The sequence below is a fragment of the Pelobates fuscus genome, chromosome 4 (assembly GCF_036172605.1).
Source record: "Pelobates fuscus isolate aPelFus1 chromosome 4, aPelFus1.pri, whole genome shotgun sequence".
Taxonomy (NCBI): Eukaryota; Metazoa; Chordata; class Amphibia; order Anura; family Pelobatidae; genus Pelobates; species Pelobates fuscus.
Window position 1 is genome coordinate 287,844,898 of NC_086320.1, and position 27,967 is coordinate 287,872,864.

General features: G+C 39.4%; 1 protein-coding gene across 1 annotated transcript in view; it reads left to right on the forward strand.

Annotated features, from left to right (window-relative positions):
* The window catches only part of LOC134609441 (collagen alpha-1(VI) chain-like), a 153,267-nt gene that overhangs the window by 22,576 nt on the left and 102,724 nt on the right, over window positions 1-27,967 (forward strand). Inside the window, exons 3-10 of the mRNA XM_063453117.1 lie at window positions 1,401-1,530; window positions 5,325-5,525; window positions 15,834-15,993; window positions 21,271-21,384; window positions 22,769-22,789; window positions 22,876-22,896; window positions 23,012-23,056; window positions 23,212-23,265. Of these exons, the coding sequence (XP_063309187.1) occupies window positions 1,401-1,530; window positions 5,325-5,525; window positions 15,834-15,993; window positions 21,271-21,384; window positions 22,769-22,789; window positions 22,876-22,896; window positions 23,012-23,056; window positions 23,212-23,265 (746 nt within the window). The remainder of the gene's footprint in view (window positions 1-1,400; window positions 1,531-5,324; window positions 5,526-15,833; window positions 15,994-21,270; window positions 21,385-22,768; window positions 22,790-22,875; window positions 22,897-23,011; window positions 23,057-23,211; window positions 23,266-27,967) is intronic.

Here is a 27,967-nt window from a genome sequence, read left to right on the forward strand (position 1 = left end):
GGGAAGGTGAACAGAACTAACAACATATCAAATTGCACGCCAGAGCTATAAAAATTGCTAAATAGGATACACTTATCCAATTTGCTTTTGGACTTTTTCTGGGTGTCGTGTGTCATATTTTATGGTCCAAGATTACACTATAAGGGACACTATAGTCAACAAAACAACGTTTGCTTAATGAAGCAGTTTTGTTGTATAGCCCATGCTCCTGCAATCTTGCTGCTCAATACTCTGCCATGTAGGAGTTAAATCACTTTGTTTATGTAGCCCTAGGCACACCTACCTGCATGTGACTTTCACCGTCTTCCTAAACACTTCCTGCAAAGAGCAATCTAATGTTTACACTTCTTTTATTGCAAATTCTGTTTACATTAGAATTTCGGACATCCTGCTTTCTTGATAGCTTGCTAGACCCTGCAGGAGCCTCCTGTATGTGCTTAAAGTTCAATTTACAGAGCAGGAGACAAAAACGTTTAAAGTAAGTGACATTTGACTGAAAATGAAACCATTTGGTTTCATGCAGGCTGTCAGATGATTTTTCCATACTACTAGGTGAATTTGCTATTGTCAAACAGGCAGGTTGCAACCTAATTCCCTTACTTGTTTCATTCAATTCCCCAGATAGGCATTAAGGATATTACACCCAGAGATCTAATCTCCTTAAGTAATAACCCAAGTAAGCCTAACACTACAAGTCTTCTTAAAGGAATACTTCTGGCACTATAACTACAACTACACACCATAACTTTAACCGCTGCTTGCTGTAGTGGTTATATTGCCCAGAGTGTCCAGTTGACACCCTCCACCCATTTTAAGTTTTTTTTTTTTTTTTTTTTTTTACAAGAGAGCACCAGCTTATCTCAGCTAATAAGCTAGAGCTGTGCTCAAGTGAGCTAAAATAAGTTCCTGCTGAAGAGCGTCTGGCTCTCTGGAGATGAGAGTTTCCTTATAACTATTAAAATACCCCAACCCTAAACGCCATCAAACTTTTTCCAATAGCAGGGCAATTTGCCTTCGGTATGGTGTCAATTGATTGCAATTATGGTCATCTATTCTAAAATAAATTGTACGATAACAAAGAGATCTATTTGAAAATAGCAGGGATCCTGTAGCCATCAGTTGTCAGTGAATACAGTAAACCTAAGATAATTTTAAAAACTATTTCTATTCATTTTATTAATGTTTTCAAACATAGTAATTATATGCAAATAAAATAGGCATAGCAACAAATAGTAGGTAACAATATTTACTGGCGAGGACAAAACCAAATAATGAAGTAAAACAGAAAAATAATGTTTGTTGTCCATGCATTATAACTTACTGTTTAGTAAATAAACCCTTGGAGGCAGAAAAAAGACAAAGAAAGAAGATACTAACAGTTTTATTTGCCTACTCTCTAGACTGCCCCGCTGATGTGTACATTCTCCTGGATACATCGGAAAGTGTTGCACTCAGAGCTCATCCCTATGGAACCCTTGTGGAAAGCATAAAGAAGTTTGCCATAGATTTAGTGGATCGGATGAATAGCAGGTAACAGCTGTTTGAAGCAATTCTTGTAGAAACATGAACTATCTGCATTTCAGGTGGCTCATGAGGACAATAGAGAATATTATTAAACATTTGGGATGCCACATGTAGAATGAATAGAAGATACAAAACAAACTTCATAGGAAACATCTGGATGTACGTAATCAATAATCATTAGATAAATGATAGCAGTGTGTACTTTTTCATCTGCCTTGTTAAAGAACATTTTTCTGGCTATGAACTGTATAGTTTTTACTCTTCGGGTCCTGTCAGCACATTGCTGGTTCTAGTTTAGGACGTGCGTTTTTTTTCTGTGGTTCCATAGCTGTTTTTTGGCTTTTGGTGTTTTTACGCTTTGATTTAAAATCCTGCATTTGAAACAGTGCGCTGTTGCCAAGGGTGCCTGCAGTAATGCAGATTGAAGGGTGAAACATAATGCTTGTCTGTGTTCATTTTCATGTCATGCTGAAAATTCTGTCAGAATTTTGCAAACGTGATTTCTTCGAAAAACTGTGCCCATGGCAGATACACTCCTGCATGCAAACACAAGCATTATACACAAACACATCCCTGTATTCAAACATCAACATTTGATTTCATACACGAACACTACACACAAACACATCACATCATTCAAAAGCCAACACTGCCAAAGAGCCATGTATGGAAGCACCAACAATACACAGGGCCGCCATCAGAAATTTTGGGGCCCCTGACAAAGCACAAGGTCTGCTCCCCCCCCCTCCCTCCCTCCCTGCCGGGCCCGCCCACGCCCTACCTAGTCTGCTGACAATGATGCAGGACTGTATATGGTGTGTATGGTGGAAGTGAATTAGAATGTGTGTAATGGCTGTAGTGTTTGTGTGTATTAGATACTGTTTGTGCAGTGAATGCAGAGTGTGTGTTTGTGTAGCGGATGTAGTGTGTGTACAGTGATGTAGTGTGTGTTTGTGTAGTGGATGTAGTGTTTGTATGTACTAGATGAAATGTGTTTAGTGGATGCAGTGTCTGTAGTGGATGTAGTGTGTGTGTTAGACGCATTGTCTGTGTATAGTGAATGCAGAGTGTTTCAATTTGTGGTGGATGTAGTGTGTGTACTGTGAATACAGGATGTTTGTGTAGTGGATGCTGTGTGTACAGTTAATGCAGAGTGTATGTTAGTGTAGTGAATGCAGAGTGTGTCAGTATAGTGAATCCAGAGTGTGTGCATAGTTTAGTGAATGCAGAGTGTGTGTTAGTGTGTAGTGAATGCAGAGTGTGTGTTAGTGTGTAGTGAATGCAGAGTGTGTCAGTGTAATGAATGTAGTGTGTGTTAGTGCAGTGAATGCAGAGTGTGTGTAAATTTGTAGTGAATGCAGAGTGTGTGTTAATGTGTAATGAATGCAGAGAGTGTATTAGTGTGTATCGGATGCAGAGTGTGTGTTAGTGTAGTGAATGCAGAGTGTTGATGTGTAGTGAATACAGAGTGTGTGTCAGTATAGTGGATGCAGTGAGTGTGTTGGTGTGTAGTGTATGCAGAGTGTATGTTGTATTAGTGTATGCAGTCATTGCAGTGTGTGTATTGTATTAGTGTATGCAGTGTGTGTGTTGTGTTAGTGTATGCATTGTGTGTTTTGTGTTAGTGTATGCAGTGTGTGTTGTGTTAGTGTATGCAGTGTGTGTTGTGTTAGTGTATGCAGTGTGTGTGTTGTATTAGTGGATGCAGTGAGTGTGTTAGTGTGTAGTGTATGCAGAGTGTATGTTGTATTAGTGTATGCAGTGTGTGTATTGTATTAGTGTATGCAGTGTGTGTGTTGTGTTAGTGTATGCATTGTGTGTTTTGTGTTAGTGTATGCAGTGTGTGTTTTGTGTTAGTGTATGCAGTGTGTGTGTGTTAGTGTATGCAGTGTGTGTGTTGTGTTAGTGTATGCAGTGTGTGTGTTAGTGTATGCAGTGTGTGTATTGTTAGTGTATGCAGTGTGTTAGTGTATGCAGTGTGTGTTTGTGTTAGTGTATGCAGTGTGTGTTGTGTTAGTGTATGCAGTGTGTGTTGTGTTAGTGTATGCAGTGTGTGTTAGTGTATGCATTGTGTGTTTTGTGTTAGTGTATGCAGTGTGTGTTTTGTGTTAGTGTATGCAGTGTGTGTGTGTTAGTGTATGCAGTGTGTGTGTTGTGTTAGTGTATGCAGTGTGTGTGTTAGTGTATGCAGTGTGTGTATTGTTAGTGTATGCAGTGTGTTAGTGTATGCAGTGTGTGTTTGTGTTAGTGTATGCAGTGTGTGTTGTGTTAGTGTATGCAGTGTGTGTTGTGTTAGTGTATGCAGTGTGTGTTAGTGTATGCAGTGTATGTGTTGTGTTAGTGTATGCAGTGTGTGTTAGTGTATGCAGTGTGTGTGTTGTGTTAGCGTATGCAGTGTGTTGTGTTAGAGTATGAAGTGTGTGTGTTGTGTTAGTGTATGCAGTGTGTGTGTGTTAGTGTATGCAGTGTGTGTGTGTTGTGTTAGTGCATGCAGTGTGTGTGTTAGTGTATGCAGTGTGTGTGTTGTGTTAGTGTATGCAGTGTGTGTGTTAGTGTATGCAGTGTGTGTGTTGTGCAAGTGTATGCAGTGTGCGTTTGTGTATGCAGTGTGTGTGCTGTGTTAGTGTATGCAGTGTGTGTTGTGTTAGTGTATGCAGTGTGTGTGTTGTGTTAGTGTATGTAGTGTGTGTGTTAGTGTATGCAGTGTGTGTGTTGTGTAAATGTGCAATCTGTGGGGGGATGGGCATTTTACAATCAACTTTTTAAATTTTATATTAAATTACATTTAATTAAATGTTTCTCCCCCCTCCCTGCTTCTTACCTGTGTCCAGGGAGTGGGGAGATTCCATGATCCCTGGTTGTCCGGTGGCATGTGGGGGGGCCCCGGCTCCCTGTTACCGCAGAGGTGGCCCGGGCAGCACACAGCCTCTTCTCTTCTCTCTTCTAATAACTCTTGCGAGACCCGGTTACCATGGCAACGCTCCGCGGGTCTCGCAAGAGTTATTAGAAGAGAGAAGAGAAGAGGCTGTGTGCTGCCTGGGCCCCCTCTGCGGTAACAGGGAGCCGGGGGCCCGCGGCTGCACACATAGATAGCGATATTTACTATCTATGTGTGCAGAGAAAGAAAGTGTGGCCCGGGACTGCCAGTTGTCACCCCCTGATGGCTACCCTGACAATACACACATACACACACGTGCATGCAAACATCAGCATTATAGACAAATAGACATATACAGACACCCCATCCAAAAAACATGCCTTCATTCACACACAGGCACTGCAAACAAATACAACCCTGCAGGGATGGGCAAAAGGTAGATCCAAAGTTGTCAAAGCATTTGAGAGTTGTATGGCAATTGAAGATTTACCTTTCGGCCACCTGTAGGGAAGGACAAAAATGTTGTCATCTCAGTAGTTCCACCACTGTAGGTGCACTTAAAATTAGATACAAACTAATATGTTTTAGATCTACTATGAGGTGAGGCAATATGCTGTGCCAGAGATGATGCTGGATTGATAAGAGGTGTCACAGTGAAGGTAGTCGTGGAGGCAGCCACGAGTGTGTGACAATATGCTACTATTTGACTGAGTGAAGAAGTGAGGATGATAAATGGTGTTTAGTATGGGTGGTCAAAGGTTTGTCCCGGGATATGGTTAATCTAAATCTCACTGGATGCTCTGCAAGCCTCAAAGCTGGCAAGCCATCTTGGGAGGTACAGATCTACATCAATTAGAAATTTACCTTTGGCTACCCCTGGTGTAAGAAATGGCCACAAATTAATGTATTATTCTTGGTTTAGATTCCATCGATGTGATAGGATACTGACTTGGAATGCTGGAGCTCTGCACTACAGCGATGAGGTAAAGACGATCAGTGACATGGTCAGCATGAGGTCCAACAAGATTAGCCTCAAAAAAGCCATTGAAGCAGTGACTTATCTTGGAAAAGGAACCAACACTGACTGTGCCATCTCTGCTGCTACAGGACAACTTCTGTCTGGGTAACATACACCAGATTGTATTGAGCAATATATGATTGGTTGTTTTATTTATGTTTACTTTTATAGCTGTAAAAACTATGGCAGTACACACTTGTATTATACTCCTTGCACTATGAATATAAAGAATAATTTTTAAAAATGAGTAAAAGACAGAACTATAGATCATGATAAGAATATACAAGCAGCACAAAATAAAGAAGTACTGAGATAACATTTAATACAGTTTCCAACAGAAATAGACCAACAGGATTTTTAAATGATTTTTTTGGGGGAGTTGATGTCTTTTTTTTACAATCTATGTTAATTTTTTAGTTTAAATGAGTAAAAGACTAGTTGGTGATGTCGCACTTTGCCTGCCTGGCTCACTGCAACAGCCTTTACTTTTCCTGCATATTTTTGTTATTGTTTATTGATATTTTTCACTCTTATAGAGCCCCTATTTCTTGCTGTACATATGATCATATGCCTTACAGATCCTAGTCTTCCTTATGAAACCCTTGGAGCCACTTGTTTACTAATATTTCAGTGCCAAGGGTTACCTCTTAGCCTGTATCCTCTCAAGTCTTATGTTCAGACTTATAGTTAAGCCTGTCTATTACATTTTAATTTTTTTAAGTGCAATTCTCATATGCTACGACACTGAATCCACATGTATGTTTACAATATGCTTGTCATCATAAGAATATACAAGCAGCACATAGTTAATCATAAAAACAATGTGTTAGCAGCATGTAAGAGATATAAGGGTGTGATATATGAAGACACTAAACCTTTGCCGAAGAAGATTACAGCAGTAGGGAGGGAATGAAGAAAATAGAAAAGGGGCAAGGTTGGACATAGCCGGACATGTAAGGAATCAAAGTTATCAAGTATACTCTATACTTGTTCGAGAGAAAAATTGTGACCAGGTGTACCAAATTTAGCCAACTTTTTGCTCCCTTTATTAAGACAAAATATGTGTTTATTTAGGACACTACAATACACCATTATTTTATGAATATTATGTTAGTTTCTTCAATATTCTAGGATTACAGGAAGAACTTGGCTGAGAAGCACAGAATTTAAAGGAACACTATAGGGTCAGGAACACAAATATGTATTCCTTAAATACACCATCTAGCTGTCCCACCCCCACCCCTCCCTGACTTCCCCCTGCCTTCCTAAATATAGTAAAATATTTCCTTTATTCCAGTCTGATGCTTGCTCTGCCCCTGATCTGCATATTTGACTGACATCATCAAAAGTGTTGATCTGAGCCAATCACAATGTTTTCCCATAGGAATGCATTGGATTGGCTGAGTTTGTCAAGGAGGCAGATCATGAGCAGAGCCAGCAAAAGCCAAACACCCTGGCCCTGGCCAATCAGCATTTCTTCATAGAGATGCTTTGAATCAATGCATCTCTATGAGGAAAGTTCAATGTCTCCATGCAGAAGGTGGAGACACTGAATGACAGTGCTGCAGCCCCAGGAAGTACATCTAGTAGCCAACTGAGGAGTAGAAAGTGGAGGTATCCATAGGCTGTAATGTAAACAAAGTCTTTTCATGACAAAAAGCCTGAAGGGAATAATTAACCAGTGTTCCTTTAAATAATTTTGTAGACGTGTCATATATCAAGATCGATTTCTACACATTGCTAGTCAGTGTAGAGTTTTGTCCTTATTTGCCTATGCTTTGTAAAAGCAATCTAGGCTTGTGCTAGCAGACTGTGTATTTTTAGCCTAATCCTCACTTATACAACAAATTCCCCTTCATTCCTGCAACCTGAGAAAACCTCTTTTTATATGGATTGTATTTCTCATCGGGAAAGTTCTAACAATGTGCATAGAATCTCTCCAGGCTTCCCTAGAAAGGAATAAGCTGTGACAGGGAGCCGATTCTGTTTCATGGTTTGTATATACTGGCAGCTGGAGAAACTTAAAATATTATTTTTCTCCAAAATCGTGCCTGGATTTCTTTGCGTACTAAAGTTAAAAGAGTTGTGCAGATGTGTCCATTGGAATCCAACGGCCTGTAGCGATGCCATATGAAAAATATTGCATTTTAAAGACTGATTATGGTCTTACTTCGTTTTTCATTACTTTGATATATATGAATTTTCAGATATACTGATCATTATACGGCCAGGAGGCTTTCTGCATACACAAAAGGCAGGGTGATGCACACATGAGAACAGTAGCAGATGTTGAGTTTCAATTTGTGGACTGATAAAAAAAGCTACATTTTCCACTTGTTGTCCAAGCACCAAGAGGGATGTGTGAACGATTGTCTGCTAATGTCTGAATTTGCTCCCATATGGGATGAAAGAAAATATAGATATTTACACCCTGTTCCAAATTATTATGCAAATTATATTTTTCTCATTTACCTAAATAATTGATGTAAATAAAAGTCAGCATAATTCTCATGTTATCAACTGTTAAGAGTACAATTCAAATTTTATTGAACAAACCTCTTAATGATAATAGTATTTTTTAAAAACATAAAAAACTTACAACAATGCATTGTTCCAAATTATTACGCCCAGTAAGTTTCAAAACACTTTATAGGTTGTAAAGAACTGAAAATTGTCATTTGTTGTGTTTGCAGCATATTTTCTGAAATCAAAAGCTATTTCAATCAAACTTATAACAACATTTTAACATGTTAAACATTCTAACAGGTCCCGTTACATTTTAACATAGGACCCCTTATTTGATAGCCGCTTCACAAGTCTTGCATCCATTGAACTTGTGGGTTTTTGGACAGTTTCTGCTTGAATTTGTTTGCAAGATGTCAGAATAGCCTCCCGGAGCTGCTATTTGGATGTAAACTGCCTCCCACCCTCATGGATCTTTTGCTTGAGGATGCTCCAAAGGTTTTCAATAGGATTGAGGTCCAGGGAGGATGGAGGCCACACCATGACTTTCTCTCCTTTTATCCCCGTAGTAGCCATTGATGCAGAGGTATTCTTTGCAGCATGAGATGGTGCATTGTCATGCATGAAAGATGATTTTATTACGGAAAACATAGTTCTTCCTTCTGTACCAGGGAAGAAAGTGGTCAGTCAGAAACTCCACATACTTTGCAGAGGTCATCTTTAGACCTTCAGGGCCGACCAGCTCTCTTCCAATGATTCCGGCCTAAAACATGACTCCACCACCGACTTGCTGACGTCGCAGCCTTGTTAGAACAGGGTGGCCGTCCACCAACCATCAACTACTCCATCCATCTGGATCATCCAGGGTTGCACAGCACTCATCAGTGAACAGGACTGTTTGAAAATTAGTCTTCATGTATTTTTCTGCCCAATGCAGCCGTTTCTGCTTGTGAGCATTGGTTAGTGGTGGCCGAATAGAAGGTTTATGCACAGTTGCAAGACTCTGGAGAACTCTACACCTTGATGTCCGTGGGACTCCAGAGACACTAACCACTTCAAATATCTGTTTGCGGCTATGTAATGGTATTTTAGCAGCTGCTCTCTTGATCCGATGCATGGATCTGGCAGAAATCTTCCTCAATGTGCATTTATCTGCACACTTGTCTGTGCTCTGAATCAGCTACAAATCTCTTAATAGTGCGATGATCACGCTTAAGTTTTCGTGAAATATCTAATGTTTTCATACCTCGCCCAAGGCATTGAACTATTTCACTCTTTTCGGCAGCAGAGAGATCCTTTTTCTTCCCCATATTGCATGAAAATGGTGCTCTGCTTAATAATGTGGAACACCCTCCTTTAGTAGTTTACCCTTAAATTGGGCTCACCTGGCAATCTAATTAGTGATCAAAAGAGCCCTGAGACACAATGCCATCCATGAGTTAAACTGAAAAACTAAATATTTAATCTTTGTGGCACTTAAATAGAATTTGCATAATAATTTGGAACAGGGTGTAGTTAAGGTAATTCAGGGACAAATTAAATGTCAGTTCCACAATTAAAGTTCTGTTCCTGAATTGTAACTTCCACTTTGAGCAATTTAAGTATGCAGAAAATAATCCTAATTTCAATGCAAAATATGGATATACATATATTTTTCAACACTCAATAACACAAATGTCTCCTTTCAATAGCATCAGCTATAACGTGCTATATGTGTGGAAGGGTTTGATATTAAATAGCAATTGTCCCATCTGGCTACCTTAATAGCCAGCAGGGAATTAACTGCGTATTAGGATAGTCTAGAAGTTTTCCTAAGGATCACTGCTCCAGTTTTGTTTATTTATTCACTTGTGTGCCTTGCGATTGAAGGGAGATGGCCAATGTGTCAGGGACCAGGAACCAGACAGAGACAGAAGTAGATGCAAACAAACCTTTATTAATAAATATCAAATAAATAACAAAAGCAAAGTCCAGGAATCAAGCAGGGGTCAGTCACCAGAGCGGGTAGTCAGACAAGCCAGGATCAGGAGCACGGAGAGCAGCGGAGTCAGGAACAAGGCCGGAGTCAGGAACCAGGAGCAAACAGGAAACACAGGAACAAGGAGACTTCTGGGGAACAGGAAACCACGCAAGGGCAAGGAGGTTCTGGGCTTAGCTGCTTAAATAGGCAGAACTGATTAGCAGCAGGGTTGATTACTACTCACAGGTGAGTAACCGTGGCAACAAGCAGAAGGAGCTCATAGTGATTGCAGCTGAAACTCAATCACTGAAACAGAAAAGGGTTGCTGTTTAAAACAGCAAAGAAACCCTGACAGTACCTCCCCCTCAACGACTCCCCCCATCTCTGTTGGTGGGTCCGGCTTCATGGGGAAGCGGGCGTGATAGGAACGAAGGAGGGATGGTGCATGGACATCAGAGGCTGGAACCCAGGAGCGTTCCTCTGGACCGTATCCTTTCCAGTGCACCAAGTATTGGATCTGTCCTCTGAAGACCCGTGAGTCAATGATGCTGCGTATTTCATATTCCTCATGATTGTCAATCAGAACAGGACGTGGACGTGGCACCGAGGTGGTGTAGCGATTACAAACCAACGGTTTCAAGAGGGAAACATGGAAAACATTTGAGATGCGCATGTTAGCAGGAAGGTCAAGTGCGTAAGCTACAGGGTTGACCCTTCGAAGTATACGAAATGGCCCAACGTATCGGGGTGCCAGTTTTTGTGAGGGAACACGGAGGCGTAGGTTGCGGGAAGACAGCCAGACCCTCTCTCCGACCTGATAGGTAGGTGCAGGAAGGCGTCTGCGGTCGGCCTGGAGTTTGTAGTTCTGCATTGCGCGTTGCAAAGAATTCTGAACCTGCACCCAAGTGGAACGGAGATCCCTGAGATGTTCCTCCAATGCCGGTATCCCCTGTGGCAAGAACGTATCAGGTAACATGGACGGTTGAAACCCATAGTTTGCCAGGAATGGGGATAGCCGGGAGGAGGCATTAATCGCACTATTGTGGGCAAACTCCGCCCAGGGTAGCAGATCAGACCAGTTGTTCTGGTGGTCAGAAATGTAGCAACGCAGAAACTGTTCCAGTGTTTGGTTAGCTCGTTCCGCTGCACCATTGGATTGCGGGTGGTAGGCCGAGGAGAAGGAAAGCTGAATTCCCATTTGCGTACAAAAAGCTCTCCAAAATCTGGACACGAACTGGCTACCCCTATCTGAGACTATCACTTTGGGTAACCCATGCAAACGAAAGATCTCCCGAGCAAAAATTGTTGCAAGTTCCTGGGAAGTTGGTAGTTTTTTCAAGGGAATGCAATGCGACATCTTCGAGAATCGGTCAACAACCACGAGAACGACTGTATTGCCACGGGAGACCGGAAGATCTACGATAAAATCCATGGACAAGTGGGTCCAGGGTCGTTCACCATTAGGTATGGTTTGCAGGAGACCCACTGGAGGGCGTCGTGGGGTTTTATTTTGAGCGCACACAGGACAGGCAGCTACAAAAGCGGTGACATCCGAACGGAGACTAGGCCACCAAAATTGCCGGGAGACGGACCAGATTAACTGGTTTTTGCCTGGATGTCCAGCTGCTTTGGGGTCGTGGTATGTACTCAATAGTTTCGTACGGAGGTTAATAGGTACAAAACAACGGCCATTAGGTTTCTCTGGAGGAGCATTACTTTGTGCAGCCAGAATCTCCTCGCCTAGGGGTGAGGTGAGGTTAGTACGGATGGTTGCCAGTATATGGTCCGGAGGAATCACAGGAGTAGGGGTTATCTCATCTCTAGATGGAGGGGAGAACTGTCGAGACAAGGCATCAGCCCGAATGTTTTTAGTACCGGGCAAGTAAGAAACCACATAATTGAATCTTGATAGGAAGAGAGCCCATCTAGCTTGCCGGGGGGAAAGTCGCTTAGCTTCAGAAAGATATGTTAGATTCTTGTGGTCTGTGAGTATGAGGATTGGCACTGAAGTACCCTCAAGAAGGTGCCTCCATTCTTTGAGAGCTAAAATTATGGCTAGAAGTTCTCTATCACCAATCTGGTAATTGCATTCCGCCGGGTTCAATTTCCTCGAGAAATACCCGCACAGATGCCTGGAGCTCTCTGGGTTAGGACGTTGAGACAGGAGGGCGCCCACTCCTGTCTCAGATGCATCGACCTCAAGAATGAATGGTAAGGCAGGGTTAGGGTGTGCCAGTATAGGAGCAGCAGCAAAGGCGACTTTGAGAGACTCAAAGGCAGTAATGGCTTCTTGTGACCAATGCTGTGGATCAGCATCTCTCCTGGTCATGTCCGTGAGAGGTTTAACCAAGGAAGAAAAGTTGCGTATGAACTTCCGATAATAATTGGCGAAGCCCAGAAAACGTTGTATAGAGCGAAGACCCGTAGGTCGAGGCCATTTTAGTACAGCCGAAAGTTTCTCCGGATCCATAGAGAATCCAGCATCTGAGATAACATATCCCAAGAATGTGACCTGTTTGCAGTGAAACTCACATTTCTCCAATTTGCAGAACAGATTATTTTCTCTAAGTCTCTGTAGAACACGAGAAACGTCTGCGTGATGGTTCTTGAGAGATGTGGAATGGATCAGAATATCATCAAGATAAACCACCACACATTGCTGCAGCATATCTCGCAGGACGTCATTTATAAATTCTTGGAAAACCGCCGGAGCATTGCAAAGACCAAAGGGCATTACTAGGTATTCGTAATGGCCGCTCCTGGTGTTAAATGCGGTTTTCCATTCGTGGTCCTCTTTTATCCGGACGAGATTATATGCCCCTCTCAGATCAAGTTTGGTGAAGACCGTTGCTCCCTTGAGGCGGTCAAATAACTCCGTGATTAATGGAATGGGGTAGGCATTCTTAATAGTAATGCGATTGAGACCCCTATAGTCGATACAGGGTCTCAACTCGCCATCTTTTTTCTTTACAAAGAAAAAGCCGGCCCCAGCAGGAGAAGATGACTTATAAATTCTCTGCACTGAGCTGGGTTGCCCCCAAAATACTGAGGGAGCGGGACAGACCCAGTCATTCCTCTAGCCGCTACAGGTTTGGAGGTTACAACCGGTGCTAGTACAGGAAGTGAGGCAGAGGCGGCCGCAATCGCAGGCTGGCCGGGTACTGGATCCAGATGGGCATACTGGTCCAAATGGTGGTTCTGCTGGTCCCACTGGTTAAGTAGGTTAGGTATAGGTGTCTTGCCTGTACCATCTGTATTCATGGCCCTTGCGTAATGTCAGGGACCAGGAACCAGACAGAGACAGAAGTAGATGCAAACAAACCTTTATTAATAAATATCAAATAAATAACAAAAGCAAAGTCCAGGAATCAAGCAGGGGTCAGTCACCAGAGCGGGTAGTCAGACAAGCCAGGATCAGGAGCACGGAGAGCAGCGGAGTCAGGAACAAGGCCGGAGTCAGGAACCAGGAGCAAACAGGAAACACAGGAACAAGGAGACTTCTGGGGAACAGGAAACCACGCAAGGGCAAGGAGGTTCTGGGCTTAGCTGCTTAAATAGGCAGAACTGATTAGCAGCAGGGTTGATTACTACTCACAGGTGAGTAACCGTGGCAACAAGCAGAAGGAGCTCATAGTGATTGCAGCTGAAACTCAATCACTGAAACAGAAAAGGGTTGCTGTTTAAAACAGCAAAGAAACCCTGACACAATGAATGTATTATTTTATATTTTGTTCTAAAACATGTTATTCTAGGATAATTCAAGTAAATATGCAGTTGATATGGTTCAATTTATTAAAATCCAGTGAAATGTTTTCTATTTTTGTTCAGTTTGGATGAGTATAGAGAAAGCACTGGATTTGCTGAAATTGGCAAAGAGGCGAGATTGGGGCAGGGTCAAATGCAGTTTTGGCCAATCAGCACCTCCTTAAATCAATGCATCTCTATGAGGAAAATTCAGCTGCCTATTGTGCTGCCTACTGTGCAGAACTGCCCCAGGAGGCACCTCCAGTGGCCCTAGGGGGCAATGAAATAACTGCCTTTTCTGTGAAAAGGTAGTGTTTGCATGAAAATGACTGAAGGCAATGATTATACTCACCAGAACAACTACATTAACCCCTTAAGGACACATGACATGTGTGACATGTCATGATTCCCTTTTATTCCAGAAGTTTGGTCCTTAAGGGGTTAAGTTAAATATTATCTTGATTGTTTTGTTTTTTTATGTAACGTGCCTGCCATAATCTAGCACAGGCACCTTTTGGCACTTCTGATGTTGTGGACTATGTATTCACTAATGCTTCATTAGCATGCAGGTGCATAGTCGCCATTTGGGCAGGGGGAGGGATATATGACTTGAACCGAACCCACCCAATAAGACACTGACACTCAGGGTTATGGGTCAAATTGTCAACAGCTTTAATGGTAATAAAGATAACAATTATATATATGTATATATATATATATATATATAAGGTCCATTACCTGCCACACACCCCAATCTCGTATCATCTTTCCCATATTTACATCAAGGTAATGACCCACCACATAATACATTTCCAATATATAACAATAATATAATATAACATGTAACATACTAACATTGATCAATTTCACCTGGTAGGGGTATACCCAGATACCCCTACACCACCAAGGTTCTGAGCCACCAACGGACTCGAAACCTACCAAAACATGTACAAACAGTGTACCCTTTTAACCAATCAACTAACCAAGCAACTAACTATCCTTACTCCTCTCTTAACTAAGACCCATTATCCTTAATGTTCCTTACCCCACCAAGCGGGGTAAAAGAGGGGCTACAAAGGGAGGGAGGGTGGGAGGGACCAGCTCTACTAGGTAAGAAATTAGAGTGAGGGATCACAAAATGGCTGACCATTTATATCAGCCAACCCCCAAGCACTGCTGCCCCAATCCCCTACTGCTCCCACCCCCTAGCCCGCCTCCTAGCCCTGTCAGGGCCCTATTCCCTTAGCTGTGCTTTCTCCATGGGCTTCATTATTGCTGTAAGAGCATTATGGAAGATGTAGTCTACAACATCTGAAGTGCCGAACATTCATTATCTTCATGAAAAGTGTTTTCACAAATCCTTTTATATGATGACTGCCTTGATAATTCCTGGTTCTGTTCTGTTACTTCCTGGTTTGGTTAGCTCCGTGGAGCCAAACTCAAGAAGCTGCCAATTGCCCAGAGCACCTGTCTTGCACAGACTTCTCATTGAGCTGCATTGGGAAGTCTGTGATTGGACAGCTATAGAAAGTATGGGATTAGAAGGGGAGGACTTGCAAAGACAGCAGACAAGAGAACTGCAGCTTTTGCAAATTATTTTCAGATCTAACCCCAATAAATGTGTAATTAAATGTATGCAAGTTTTAATTTGGAGTATATCTACTAAACAGTGATTTTTAAAAACCATTTATTTTTTGGGCAATGTAGTGTCCATTTAAATGCTTTCCTACTACTGCTTGTGCTGCTAGTTGGCAAATATTAAAGCGTTTTGTAGATCTGAAAAGGAAGTACATGTATGTATTGAATTTATCTTCTGTCATACTTGTTTCCATTTTCATCCATTTGAAGTTCATTGTTTTCATATGTGATGCGTGTATTTTATTCACATATGAGAACAATCAATTTTAAAGCATACAGTGGATTGTACCGAACGAAACAAGCTTAAGTGGTTGAAAAAAGCACACTTCAACTGGATTTACTTTTATTATGAGAATAACAAATTTAGTTGTGGTTTGGCTATTTAAATGGAATCAGTCCTTAGTGAAAAAACTATATAACTCTATTTATTGCATTCTGTGCTTGTTACTTTAAGTGGAATGCCATATTTTTGAGCCCCTTAATTCATATGGATAATGTCATCTCTGTGATCTATTTCCTGTATACCATTGTATTCTTTAAATTACATTTATGTAATAGAATGTAATTAACATTGTCATTTTTTTCCTCCATCATTTCACACTGGACAGGGGAGGCTATAGAAAGGGGAATAAGTTTATGGTAATTGTGACGGATGGACACCCCAATGATGGTTACAAGGAACCTTGTGGTGGAGTCAGCTATGCTGTTAGTGAAGCAAAATCTGCAAACATTAAGATCTTCAGTGTTGCAATCACTCCTAGCCATGCGGTAAATAGCAATAAATCAGCATCTGTGATACACAGAAATCCTATAGAATGTATGTATCTTAAAACAGAACTGTTCTTTTATGGTAGATGTAGACAGACAGATGGACAGAGAAATAATGGCAATAGGCAATATTGATCATGTATCTGGCACAGAGATACACACGCAAACACGCACACTGTCACATACACTCAGATACATACACTGACACACAGATACACACATTGGCACATACACATACGGTCCTACACACAATCTGACACACATGCAGCCGCCCTCCTGTTAGCCCACCTTTATGTCCTTTATGTCCAGGACAGTGGCTTGCGTGGGGTTCTGTTCCTGGTGGAAGCTGATGGGAATGAGCATACAGCAGCAGCTGCCGACCGGGCCCCTGTTTAGCAAGTTTAGAAAGTATTATTTAGCAAGTATTATGCTAAATAGTACAATATCTTGGAAATCACCCACACACACTGTCTGTAAGAATGTGTGATTTATGGGATATTCGATATGATTTGTGACTGTCATGGGTCCATATTCAAAATGTGTGAGTCTCCCGGAACTCTAAATATGTATGGCACATTTTCCACCATTTGGTTCACAGATCAAGTGAGAAAAAGTAATAGAGGAAAAGGTGCAGATGCAGCACCCATTCTTTTTTTTAAGCCATGGCTAGAAACACAGATACTGAACCAAACCAACATATTTAGTTATCATGATATCTTATGCCCCGATTCTACGTCCATACAGCACTTCAGGGATCAGTCCAAATTCAGGCTAATCACAATTTTGATGAATCCATATGCAAAAATCTAATACATAATTAATATTACGTATCAAGTATGTCAGAAGGCTGTTATACAGAAAAAAGGGTGCGCTGTGTCTTTAAGACAAAAAAAATGTGCAATATTCCTTTAAAAACACTCTGGTGCTTATACCAATTAACAACCTCTGTCATATAAGTGTTGTGTTGATATTACATACACTGGTGTAGGTACAAAAAAGTGCAAAAGTGCAAATGTCACTAATATACCTGTGCTATAGTGAAAAAAAAGGGGAAATAAAATAAACGGAGCACTTACAATGCCAAGCTGTATATACCATAGATCAAGTTGCTCCGAATTATATTTACATGTGTATGAAAAACAAAAAGAAATACATAGTGTAATACAGTATTAAAAATGATAATGTGGAGACAATATATGTGGTTGCACTCACAAGTGGAGAGCAGATGAGTCTGCTCTAACTGTATCCGCTTTGTATATGCTTTAAGCCAAGGATCACAAGACGGCAGCAGGTCAGAAAAAACTCTTTAATTTTGACAAATCTTCACAATTTAAAAATCACCAAAGTGGTGTCACCTAGCTCCCTCAGTCCTTCTATGGAACGTAGTCCTTTTGGTATGGCTGCCGGCTAGCACAATACCGCAAACACTTCCTGGAGGCGGAGCTTGATGACGTAACCACGGGACGTGCGTGATGACACGTTTCGCCACAGAATCGGCTTCTTCAGATCACACTCCCATCCTGCTACTGCCTTGCTTTTAAATCCACTTACGTGGGCATGTATCCGCCTATTCAGTCATCATCAATGGTTAAAAATACAAACTCTTTATGCTAATACGAAAGTCTTCAATTGAATGTTCATTCAAAAATGTCATATCACCTAAACGCCATTTTCTTTGCACATATATCTTTATATAAGCACTCATATTTTATACAAACCACATTCAATATACACATACCTGCTCAATCTGAGTAAGAAAAAGAGAAATATATCAATAATACATTCCAAAAAGAAATGCATATACACTGTTAAAACTAAAGTTAAAACCTCATAAACACCTTTATTATCAAATATATTTTAAACATAGTCCTATTGATTCATGATTAAAAATTAAAAAGGTTAATTAGAATGTACCTCTAAAAAAATAATTTTTTCCTAAAAATAAAGAAAATTGTTAAAAGATGACTAAAATGAAAAATTTGAAAATATATTTAAAAAATATATTATAAAAAATTATATAAGTTGAACTCTATATTTAAACCTCTCAGCTCTAGAGTTCCCAAGCGGTGTACCCATTTCATTTCTTCCCTACCTATTGCATTTATATAATCTCCCCCTCTCCAAGATTTATCAACTATTTGAATTCCTAAAAAAATTAAACCATTGGGATCCCTTTTGTGGTATTTCTTAAAATGAGCTGAAACGCTATGTTGCTCATAGCCCCGTTTTATATTGTACACATGTTCATAAATACGTTTATGAAGGGGACGTATTGTGCGTCCCACGTATTGTAACCCACATGGGAAAATCAACAAATAAATTACATTTTTACTACAGCAAGTAATAAAATCTTTTATAAAAATCCTCATCCTTCTGTCTTGCTTTAAATTTGCTTATTCCTTTTAGAGTTTTATTTTTGCTGCATTTACAGCCCATACACTTTCCACATGAATAAAAACTACTCTTATTATTTAAAAACGTTGTTCCTACTTCTTTTTTAGGGTGATTAAAAGTTAAAAGTCTTTTGAAATTTGGTGCACCTCTAAAAGTGATAAAAGGTCTCTCTGGTATAATTTTTGCCAACTCCTTATCTTTCTTCCGTAGGGGCCAATGCTTATTTATTATAGACCTGATCTTTCAAGAATCACTATTAAAATACCAAGGGCATCTTTTTATCTTTTTCTTCCGTTAGTCTATTATTTCGTCCCACAGTTAAATTTTCCTGGTCAAGTTTAATTATGTCCTCATATGCTCTATCCAATATACTTTTAGGGTATTTTTTCTCCGTAAATTTATCCATGAGAATGCTTGCCTGGTCTTTAAAGACGTCTAATTCTGTACAATTCCTTCTCAGTCGTTGTAATTGTCCTTTTGGGATGTTATCCAACCAGGGGGTGTAGTGACCACTATTATGCAATACATAGCTGTTTGCATCCACTTTTTTGAAATAGTTCCTAGTTTTTATGTTCCCTCCTTCCACGTAAATATCCAAATCTAGGAAACTTATATTGTTTTTGCTATGGGAACTAGTAAGATGAATCCCCCAGTCATTTTCATTTAATTTATTTTAAAAATTCTCTAAGTGTGATTCCGTACCTCTCCATATAAAAAACATATCATCAATGTACCTATGGTATGAGACTAGGTCCGCCCCCCATTCTTGGCTGTTATTAATATGGATATTCTCCCAACTTGACATAAATAAATTAGCATAACTGTGGGCGAACCTAGTCCCCATAGTGGTACCTTGACACTGGAGGTAAAATTGGGAGTTAAAAAATAAATAATTATTATTTAAAATCCAACGTATACTGTCTATTAAAAATTCTACATGTGACTGACTGAACTTTCCAGATTCCTCTAAAATCTCTTTAATCTTTAATACTACATTCTAAGTCGTGAGTGGTTGAGGTATATAAAGAGGACACATCACTGGTAACTAGTATAAAGGAGTCCTCCCACTTTAATTTCTTTAGAATTTTTATCACTTCTGTGGTATCCTTTAGATAGGACGGGATTATCTTCACTAGATCTTGGAGCCATATATCGACATATTTAGACAAATTTGGCGATATTGACCCTATCTCCGAGACAATCGGCCTCCCTGGGGGCATTTTATGTCTTTATGTACCTTCGGTAACGTATAGAAAACAGGTAGTCTTGGATGTTCAACTTTCAAGAAATTGTACTCTCTCTCATTGAGGACTCCTGTTTATTTGCCTCTCTCTAATAGTATATACAAAGATTGTTTGAGTTCTTGAGTAGGGTAATTTTTCAAGCATTTGTATACTTTGTATCCCCTAATTGTCTGTTGCATTCTATCAGATAATCCTCTGTATTCTTGGAGAGGGGGAAATTAAATGGGTACACCGCTTGGGAACTCTAGAGCCGAGAGGTTTAAATATAGAGATTGACTTATATAATTTTTTATAATATATTTTTTAAATATATTTTCTAATTTTTCCTTTTAGTCTTCTTTTAACAATTTTCTTTATTTTTAGGAAAAATTTATTTTTTTAGAGGTACGTTCTAATTAACCTTTTTAATTTTTAATCATGAATCAATAGGGCTATGTTTAAAATATTTTTGATAATAAAGGTGTTTATGAGGTTTTAACTTTAGTTTTAACAGTGTATATGCATTTATTTTTTGGAATGTATTATAGATATATTTATCTTTTTCTTACTCAGATTGAGCAGGTATGTGTATATTGAATGTGGTTTGTATAAAATATGAGTGCTTATAAAAGATATATGTGCAAAGAAAATGACGTTTAGGTTATAAGACATTTTTGAATGAACATTAAATTGAAGACTTTCGTATTAGCATAAAGAGTTTGTATTTTTAACCAATGATGAGGACTGAATAGGCGGATACATGCCCACGTAAGTGGATATAAAAGCAAGGCAGTAGCAGGATGGGAGTGTGATCTGAAGAAGCCGATTCTGTGGTGAAACGCGTCATCACACACGTCCCGTGGTTACGTCATCAGGCTCCGCCTCCAGGAAGTGTTTGCGGTATTGTGCTAGCCGGCAGCCATACTGAACGGACTACGTTCCATAGAAGGACTGAGGGAAGTAGGTGACACCACTTTGGTGATTTTTAAATTGTGAAGATTTGCCAAAATTAAAGAGTTTTTTCTGACCTGCTGCCGTCTTGTGATCCTTGGCTTAAAGCATATACAAAGCGGATACAGTTAGAGCAGACTCATCTGCTCTCCACTTGTGAGTGCAACCACATATATTGTCTCCACATTATCATTTTTAATACTGTATTACACTATGTATTTCATTTTGTTTTTCATACACATGTAAATATAATTCGGAGCAACTTGATCTATGGTATATACAGCTTGGCATTGTAAGTGCTCCGTTTATTTTATTTCCCCTTTTTTTTCACTATAGCACAGGTATATTAGTGACATTTGCACTTTTGCACTTTTTTGTACCTACACCAGTGTATGTAATATCAACACAACACTTATATGACAGAGGTTGTTAATTGGTATAAGCACCAGAGTGTTTTTAAAGGAATATTGCACATTTTTTTGTCTTAAAGACACAGCGCACCCTTTTTTCTGTATAATTGTATTTTAAGTGTTTTAAGAGCTATTGCCCTTTATAAGGGAGCTGCTTCTAAGGTATTAAGGTTATTGTATATATGTTCACGATTCTAGACGTGTATTTAGCGCCAATTTTTACTTGTTCTTTTGCTTTAATGTCAGAAGGCTGTGAAGCACAGTATAGTTATTGAAGTAACATTTATAATTTTTAACAGGCTGAACGCATGAAAGAAATTGCCACAGATTCTAGATATAATCACATTTTATCAGCAGCCAGTGATGATTCTGCAGGACTTAAGCTTACAGTAACAGCCATCATCAATCAAATAGTGAGTAAAATCACCTTGTGTGTGTCATAAAATCTCTCTCATTGATTTCCCAGGAAGAAAGCTGATATGAAACATTTTGTGAGTGAGTTATCATGGAATTATAAGCCAGCGTTCCTTCCTCTTATTTTGACAACATCTATAGTCAACTTGGTGTTTAATTTGATTCAATTGACTACATGGCTAATGATAAGTTCATGTGAATTATGTTTTGTAGGTATTGAATAAAAGAGATAGACAGATGAACGTTTGTTTATATTAATAATTTTATTTTAGCTGTTAAAATATTGAAAAGCAATATATATATATATATATATATATATATATATGTATGTATTATCAGAAAATTCTTTAAGTTTGGATAACTTATTGACAGTTCAAAATATAAAAATATTTGCAATACATGTATTTGTAGAAGTTCTAAGGTTTTACATTTTGATTGATCACTATAACATAGTAAGGTTAAGTAAATTAATAAAGAGTGATAGCAACCCTCAGTATTTTCCAATAGTTAGCGTGTTTCGGTCAGAATTGGGCCCCAATGCTGTATTTCAGTGATTGAAAATGGCACATCATGTTTATCAAGCTCAAGATCACTGCTCGCAATCAATAAATTACTATGGCAGCATGGTTTTTCCAGGTGAAATGGAGACTCGTTTGACACTGGGAAAAGTCTAGTAAAAGTGTTTTGCCAATTTATGTTTGCTATATATTGCCTAGTTGTTGAAGAATGGGTCACTGAGGGAATTTAAAAGTTGAAGAATGGGTCACTAGGCTAATACCATTTATGGAATTTGAGTCCTTGTTTAAAAAAAGTTTAGAACCATTGTGTTAGACCTTGATTCTCCTATTGTGTCAGGCAATAACCGCTTAACAGGAAGAAGCAGTAAATATCATGAGATAATTATTTGACTTCTTTCTACACACTAAAGATTAAATCCGTTTTAATGTCCTTTCAGGCTTATGTTATAAAATTGCTATTTTCAAGAGAAATCAATTTATATAGCCTGTGTTGCAACCAAATAGTCTCATATCTGCTGCAGCCATATTGACCAGTTTTGTTTAATATACACGGACCAAACGGTGCTTCATAGATGAGTTGTTGGAGGTGTTCAGAATGAATTCAGCTAAAGAAAATGTGCTAAATATAAACCCGACTGCAATTATTCTAAATGACCCTCGGTGCTTTATTTAGAGATGGGGGCAAAAAGAAAAGGTGAGAGCCTTTCTATTCCTTTGTCCCAGACAACACAATCCCTAGACACAACATGTAATTACATGTTGTAGCAAATCAGAAACAGTTGACTGCAATCTGCATGACATGTTATGTTGGAAAAATGATTCATAACATATGTGATAATGACATTTTCTTTTCTTTTTAAACAAGTTGGAAGATTCACATATCACGGTAAGTTCTAAAAACTGACTGTATAACTTACCACTTCATCCATTGTTATCATATAATAATTTGCTTTGTTGGTTTTGGTTTTGCAGTGCTGTGAATTTGAATGTGAGGTAAGAACCAAATCAACTTTTTTTTTCTGTACATATTTATTCCAAAATGTATTTTTACTGTCATTTTGTGTAATCTCAAAGAACCTCAGCACTTACATTTATTCTTATTTAACAGGGGATACGAGGGTCACCTGGACCACCTGGAAGTCCTGGTGAACTAGTAAGTCTCTCACTCTTTTATATTCATGCTTAGCTTTTCTTATTCTTTTCATTGTATCTTGAAAATACTTACTAGTCCTGCAATACAAGGTCTTACTGAAACTGAAAAGACTGTTACAGTTTACCATTCTTGTTCTGCTGTATTTTCTATTGTAGGGCAGTGAAGGAAAAAGGGGTCCCTCTGGCAAACCAGGAGGTGCTGGATCAAAGGTAAGAGTTTAATCTTGTCTAATACTGAAATTCATTGCTCCTAGTACTTTGTTCCTATTAGCCTAGACTAGAATGTGTAAGCTGTGTGTTGCTTATTTTCCAGTTTTGGGTTAATTTATCAATCATTTAGATAAAAGCATAAGTGAGAAATGACCTGAGCAGAGAGTAAAGTCCGTTGCGTCACTTAGGCTCATGTCACTCCACCATGGACCTCCTCCCATACTATATCATGTTAAACCTTTTAATGTTTTTTGTGTTTATGTTACTCACTGGGATGAAACCAAAAACCACTGATCCAGATGAAAGAATAAAAAAAAAAAAAAAAAAAACATCCCTTCCTTGCTTACCCTAAGAAACAGCCTGAGTGGATTGTTTGTGGTGGATGTAAGTGACCGAGTTTGATTGTGGTAATTGGTTGAGTGCAATATGAAAGTGTGGAGTTGGCTGAGCGTGATAGTGTTTATATGTGGGACTTTGAGTATGATTGTGTGTGAGGGTTGTGTGTGCAATATTACTAATATTAATGCAGAATTATAATTATAAAAACGAACACACTCATACACACAACCACAGACCCAAGCACATACACGCACACACAGACCGGCATACACAAACAGGCACCAACAAGCATACACAGGCACACACAGACACACACCAAAGCAGATGAATAAGGAGATCTAGCACTCAACACCAAATGACTCCTAAGGCTACACTAGTCTCCAAAGTATAAAAAAGAAAATAATAGCAATACATCAACACCAGGTAGTTTGCACATGGAGATCTTTATTGCACTTGTTTGGATTGGTGCATTGTACACCGCCCCATTGCTAGGATCAACCTGAATGGATCTGAACTTTTCAGCCAGTGTTGTCCCATTTCTTCACTTTTATTTGCCCTTGCACTGGAGACTTTGCTAAAAAAAAAAAAAAAACATTAATCTACACTCATCTATTTATGGCATCCATGCACCCACCAAAGAGCACAGGATCAGCCTAGGCTGATGACGTTCTGTTCCTGGAGACCCAGCCCTCAATCTCACTTACACATATTATCCAAGAATTTCAGATTTATGTTTCACTCAGATACCTGAAAATGAATATGACAAAGTCTGAAATCCTAGGCTTCATTATTTCAGATGTTCAGAGTGAACAATTGAAGCAACAATTTAATTTCCAATGGCAAAACAACAGTTTAAAAGATGTAAATATTCAACTTACAACATCCACTAAGCAACTGTTCCAAAGCATTGGTCAGTTCTACATGTCACATGGCTAGGCTGCAATAGCATTTTCAGAATAAATGTTATTTCCTACTTATCATATCTTTTTCAAACTTGCCTATACACACCCCTACACATACTTTTAATCCTTGAAATCAGTTTTTACCAGGTTCACATTGGGTAATAGACCCCCCGAAAAAAGCAATTTGGTACCCTTATGAGAACTTAGAAGAGTGGAGGCCATGAGATGCCAGACCCATTAAGTTATTTGTTAGGGCCTCCCATTTCCTGCATTTATTGGAGTTGGCTGCTGCACCCCCACATAAACTATGGATCACCTTTTGGAAGCTAGCAGTGAAATGCTGTTTGTCATCACTACTGTGGCTGCCTCCCAATCTTGACTATGCCCAATTCTCAGCCCTCCAAACTATTTCTCCCATAATGAAAATCTTGTCTAATCTATGCCATTCTGCCCACTACAATTCTGTGCTCTTCTTCCTGTCTAACCTACTCGATGAATATTGGAAACTTCCAACCAAAACACACAAAGCAGATACCATTAGTAGAAAGAGGATCCAGGCACTCCAATATCTTGAAATAGATTTATTGGAACAAGTGAAATACCAAAACGTTTCGGCCCCTGATACGGTCTTTGTCAAGCTACTTCACACCAGAAATGACAACCATTTAAAGGCAGAAACATAGTGAAAGTGTAAAATCAACTTATCAATTGATCAATAGTCAATTAATAATCTATAATTAGACGTAAAATGTGAAGTCATCGCGTATGGGTTGATCTGAGTCTTACCTGATCTGGGAAGTAACTTTTCTTAGATTCAAGCTATCCGGATCTGCCGATGTGCTTTTTTGTTTTATACTCTCTCCGATGATTTATATTAGTTTTTAGTTAACTTCACTGGATCCAGCTGTTGAGTTGATCTGAAGTAATAGTGAGTACCAACTTATGCCTAATTAATTACATCAATGTCTAATTATAGATTATTAGTTGACTATTAATCATTTAAATAGTTGATTTTACACTTTTACTATGTTTCTGCTTTTAAATGGTTGTAATTTCTGGTGTGAACTAGCTTGACAAAGACCCTATCAGGGCTTGAAACGTTGCGGTGTCTCACTTATTCCAATAAACGTATGTGAAGATATTGGAGTGCCTGGATCTACTCCTCTGGGCTAGTGCGGCCCTTAGTACAGTTTTAGCAACCTTTAGTTCACGTGATTGGAGTTCTTTTTTCCATTTTTTGCAAAAACACACAGAGCAGACTGGACAGAGAGAGCAGCACAGAACTAGTGAATATGGGCTCCAGGCTTCAGGTGTCTGCCCCTCTGATGGGAGCCCACACCCCCTGCATGCACCCCCCTAATGAGGACACTGAGTACAGTAAATCTTTATTTGAGCTGAATAATCATATTTGTTTCTCAGAAACAAGATTCAGTTATAATATTAAGACGGTGGTTGGACCAGATCTCATTAAGTGTGAAGAATGACTCACATTTCAGGGGAAGATAGTCTCAATCCAAATAAGGCGATCATAAAAAAGGGAGAATACATGCACCATCAATCTCAAGAAGCAGATGTATGTCTGGAATTTTGGTCCTTTCTGCTGTGAGGCCCTTCTAGTTGAATGAGTTTGGGAATGTTAGTATATTTCAGTTTCCTCAGTCACAGCATTTAGAACAGACAGTATGACATATGTGGCAACAGTGGTGCACATATTAATTTAAAGGGGCTTACATCGTAATTTAGTCATGAATACTTGATTTGTTCTGTAAAACAGTAACACTATAGGAACTGGAGAGACTTTTGTCAGCTAGAGTGAATAGTAACAGAGAAAATTAGAACTCTGAATATGGGCAAAAGCATAGAGAAACTCTGTAGCTTGCCCATTGGTAATTCCTCACACATGTCTCAAAAATGTTTTTGCTGAATTGTGCCATTACAAAGAGAATCTATACCATATCAGACTGATCCCACCCAAAAGAGCAGTTCACGAGAGATACTGTCATGTTTCTGAGCAGGTCAGAGAGGAGACTTATGCCAGGGTTGACTTGAGGTTCTTTAATTTGAATCTTTGCCATGTTTAGACAAGGAAACAAAAAGAGTACCGTATTTTTCGGACCATAAGGCGCACTTAAAATCCTTTCATTTTCTCAAAAATCGACAGTGCGCCTTATAATGCGGTGCGCCTAATGTATGGTTGTGCTTTCTGTCCTAGAACCGATTTTATGTGGTACACGGCGCTCAAAAATCTGTCAACATGTTTTAGCACGGCCTTGGTAAGCTACGAAGCTGCACTGCTTGCAGGGCCGGACTGGCCCACCTGGATACCGGGAAATTTCCCGGTGGGCCGCATTAAGCTGGGGCCGGGCTGACAGCCCTAATGATTATTATAATAAATCCTCCCCTCGGACTGTGCCAGCCTGTCAGTCCGAGGGGAGGGAGGAGCTGGGGGCTGGTGTGGCTGCCAGCAGCTGCAGGGAGACCTGTCAGTCTCCCTGCACAGTCTCCAATCATTTTGGCCGCATGCCCCGCCCCCAAACGGAAGCTCCGCCTCCAGCCCACAAGCTGTTTTGTATTTTGTGTGTAACACTGAACAATGTTGAGAGTTATTGTGAAAGAGTTGAATAGAGTTGAATAAAGTTTGACATATCAGAGTTTTGTTTCATTTAATGCGCCTTATAACCCGGTGCGCCTTATGTATGAAAATAAACCCGTTGGCAGTCTATCAATGATATTGCGCCTTATAACCCGGTGCGCCTTATGGTCCAAAAAATACGGTAATAGGATAAAGAGAGAAAAGGAACAATAAAGACAGAGGGAGAAAGCAGAACCTGTAAACGGGATTACAGGTAAGTATAATCGTAAGAGGAAAATCTAGAAGTGAAATAATAGGTTAGGAGGAAGAATCAGAACCTACAAACAGGATTATAGGTTAAAAGAAGGAGTGGTTATAGAAATAACAAGTAAGGCAATATGCCCCAGGAGAAATAAGGAATTAGGCAATATGCCCCAAGCAGCTTATCAGGTAACAGGCGTAACAAGAGAGGAAAACCCTGTAAGATAAATAATAGGTAAGAGGCAAAAAAAATATAATAGAATAGAGATAAACAGAATATGAAAGTATAATGGAATCAGGTTAAATGGACAGATAATTGCAGCAAGGTTACTCCTGGCTGTTTATATACCTTACAAGCACAATATAAATACATACAGGTGTGTTACTTGCTAATTAAACCTAATATGGTCCGAAACGGAAATACATCGCCACACTCAAGATGGCGACGCATCTGGTTTCGGTCATACCAGAGTGTAAAATGCCTCATCCAAGATGGCCGAACATCCTTCAAATGACTACAAACTATAGTAATAAAAAACGTTCATAAATACTCTTCCTGGGTAAGCAACACCATTAGTACAATAAAAAAAAAAATATACACATATAAATAAGAGACTATAAAATAGAA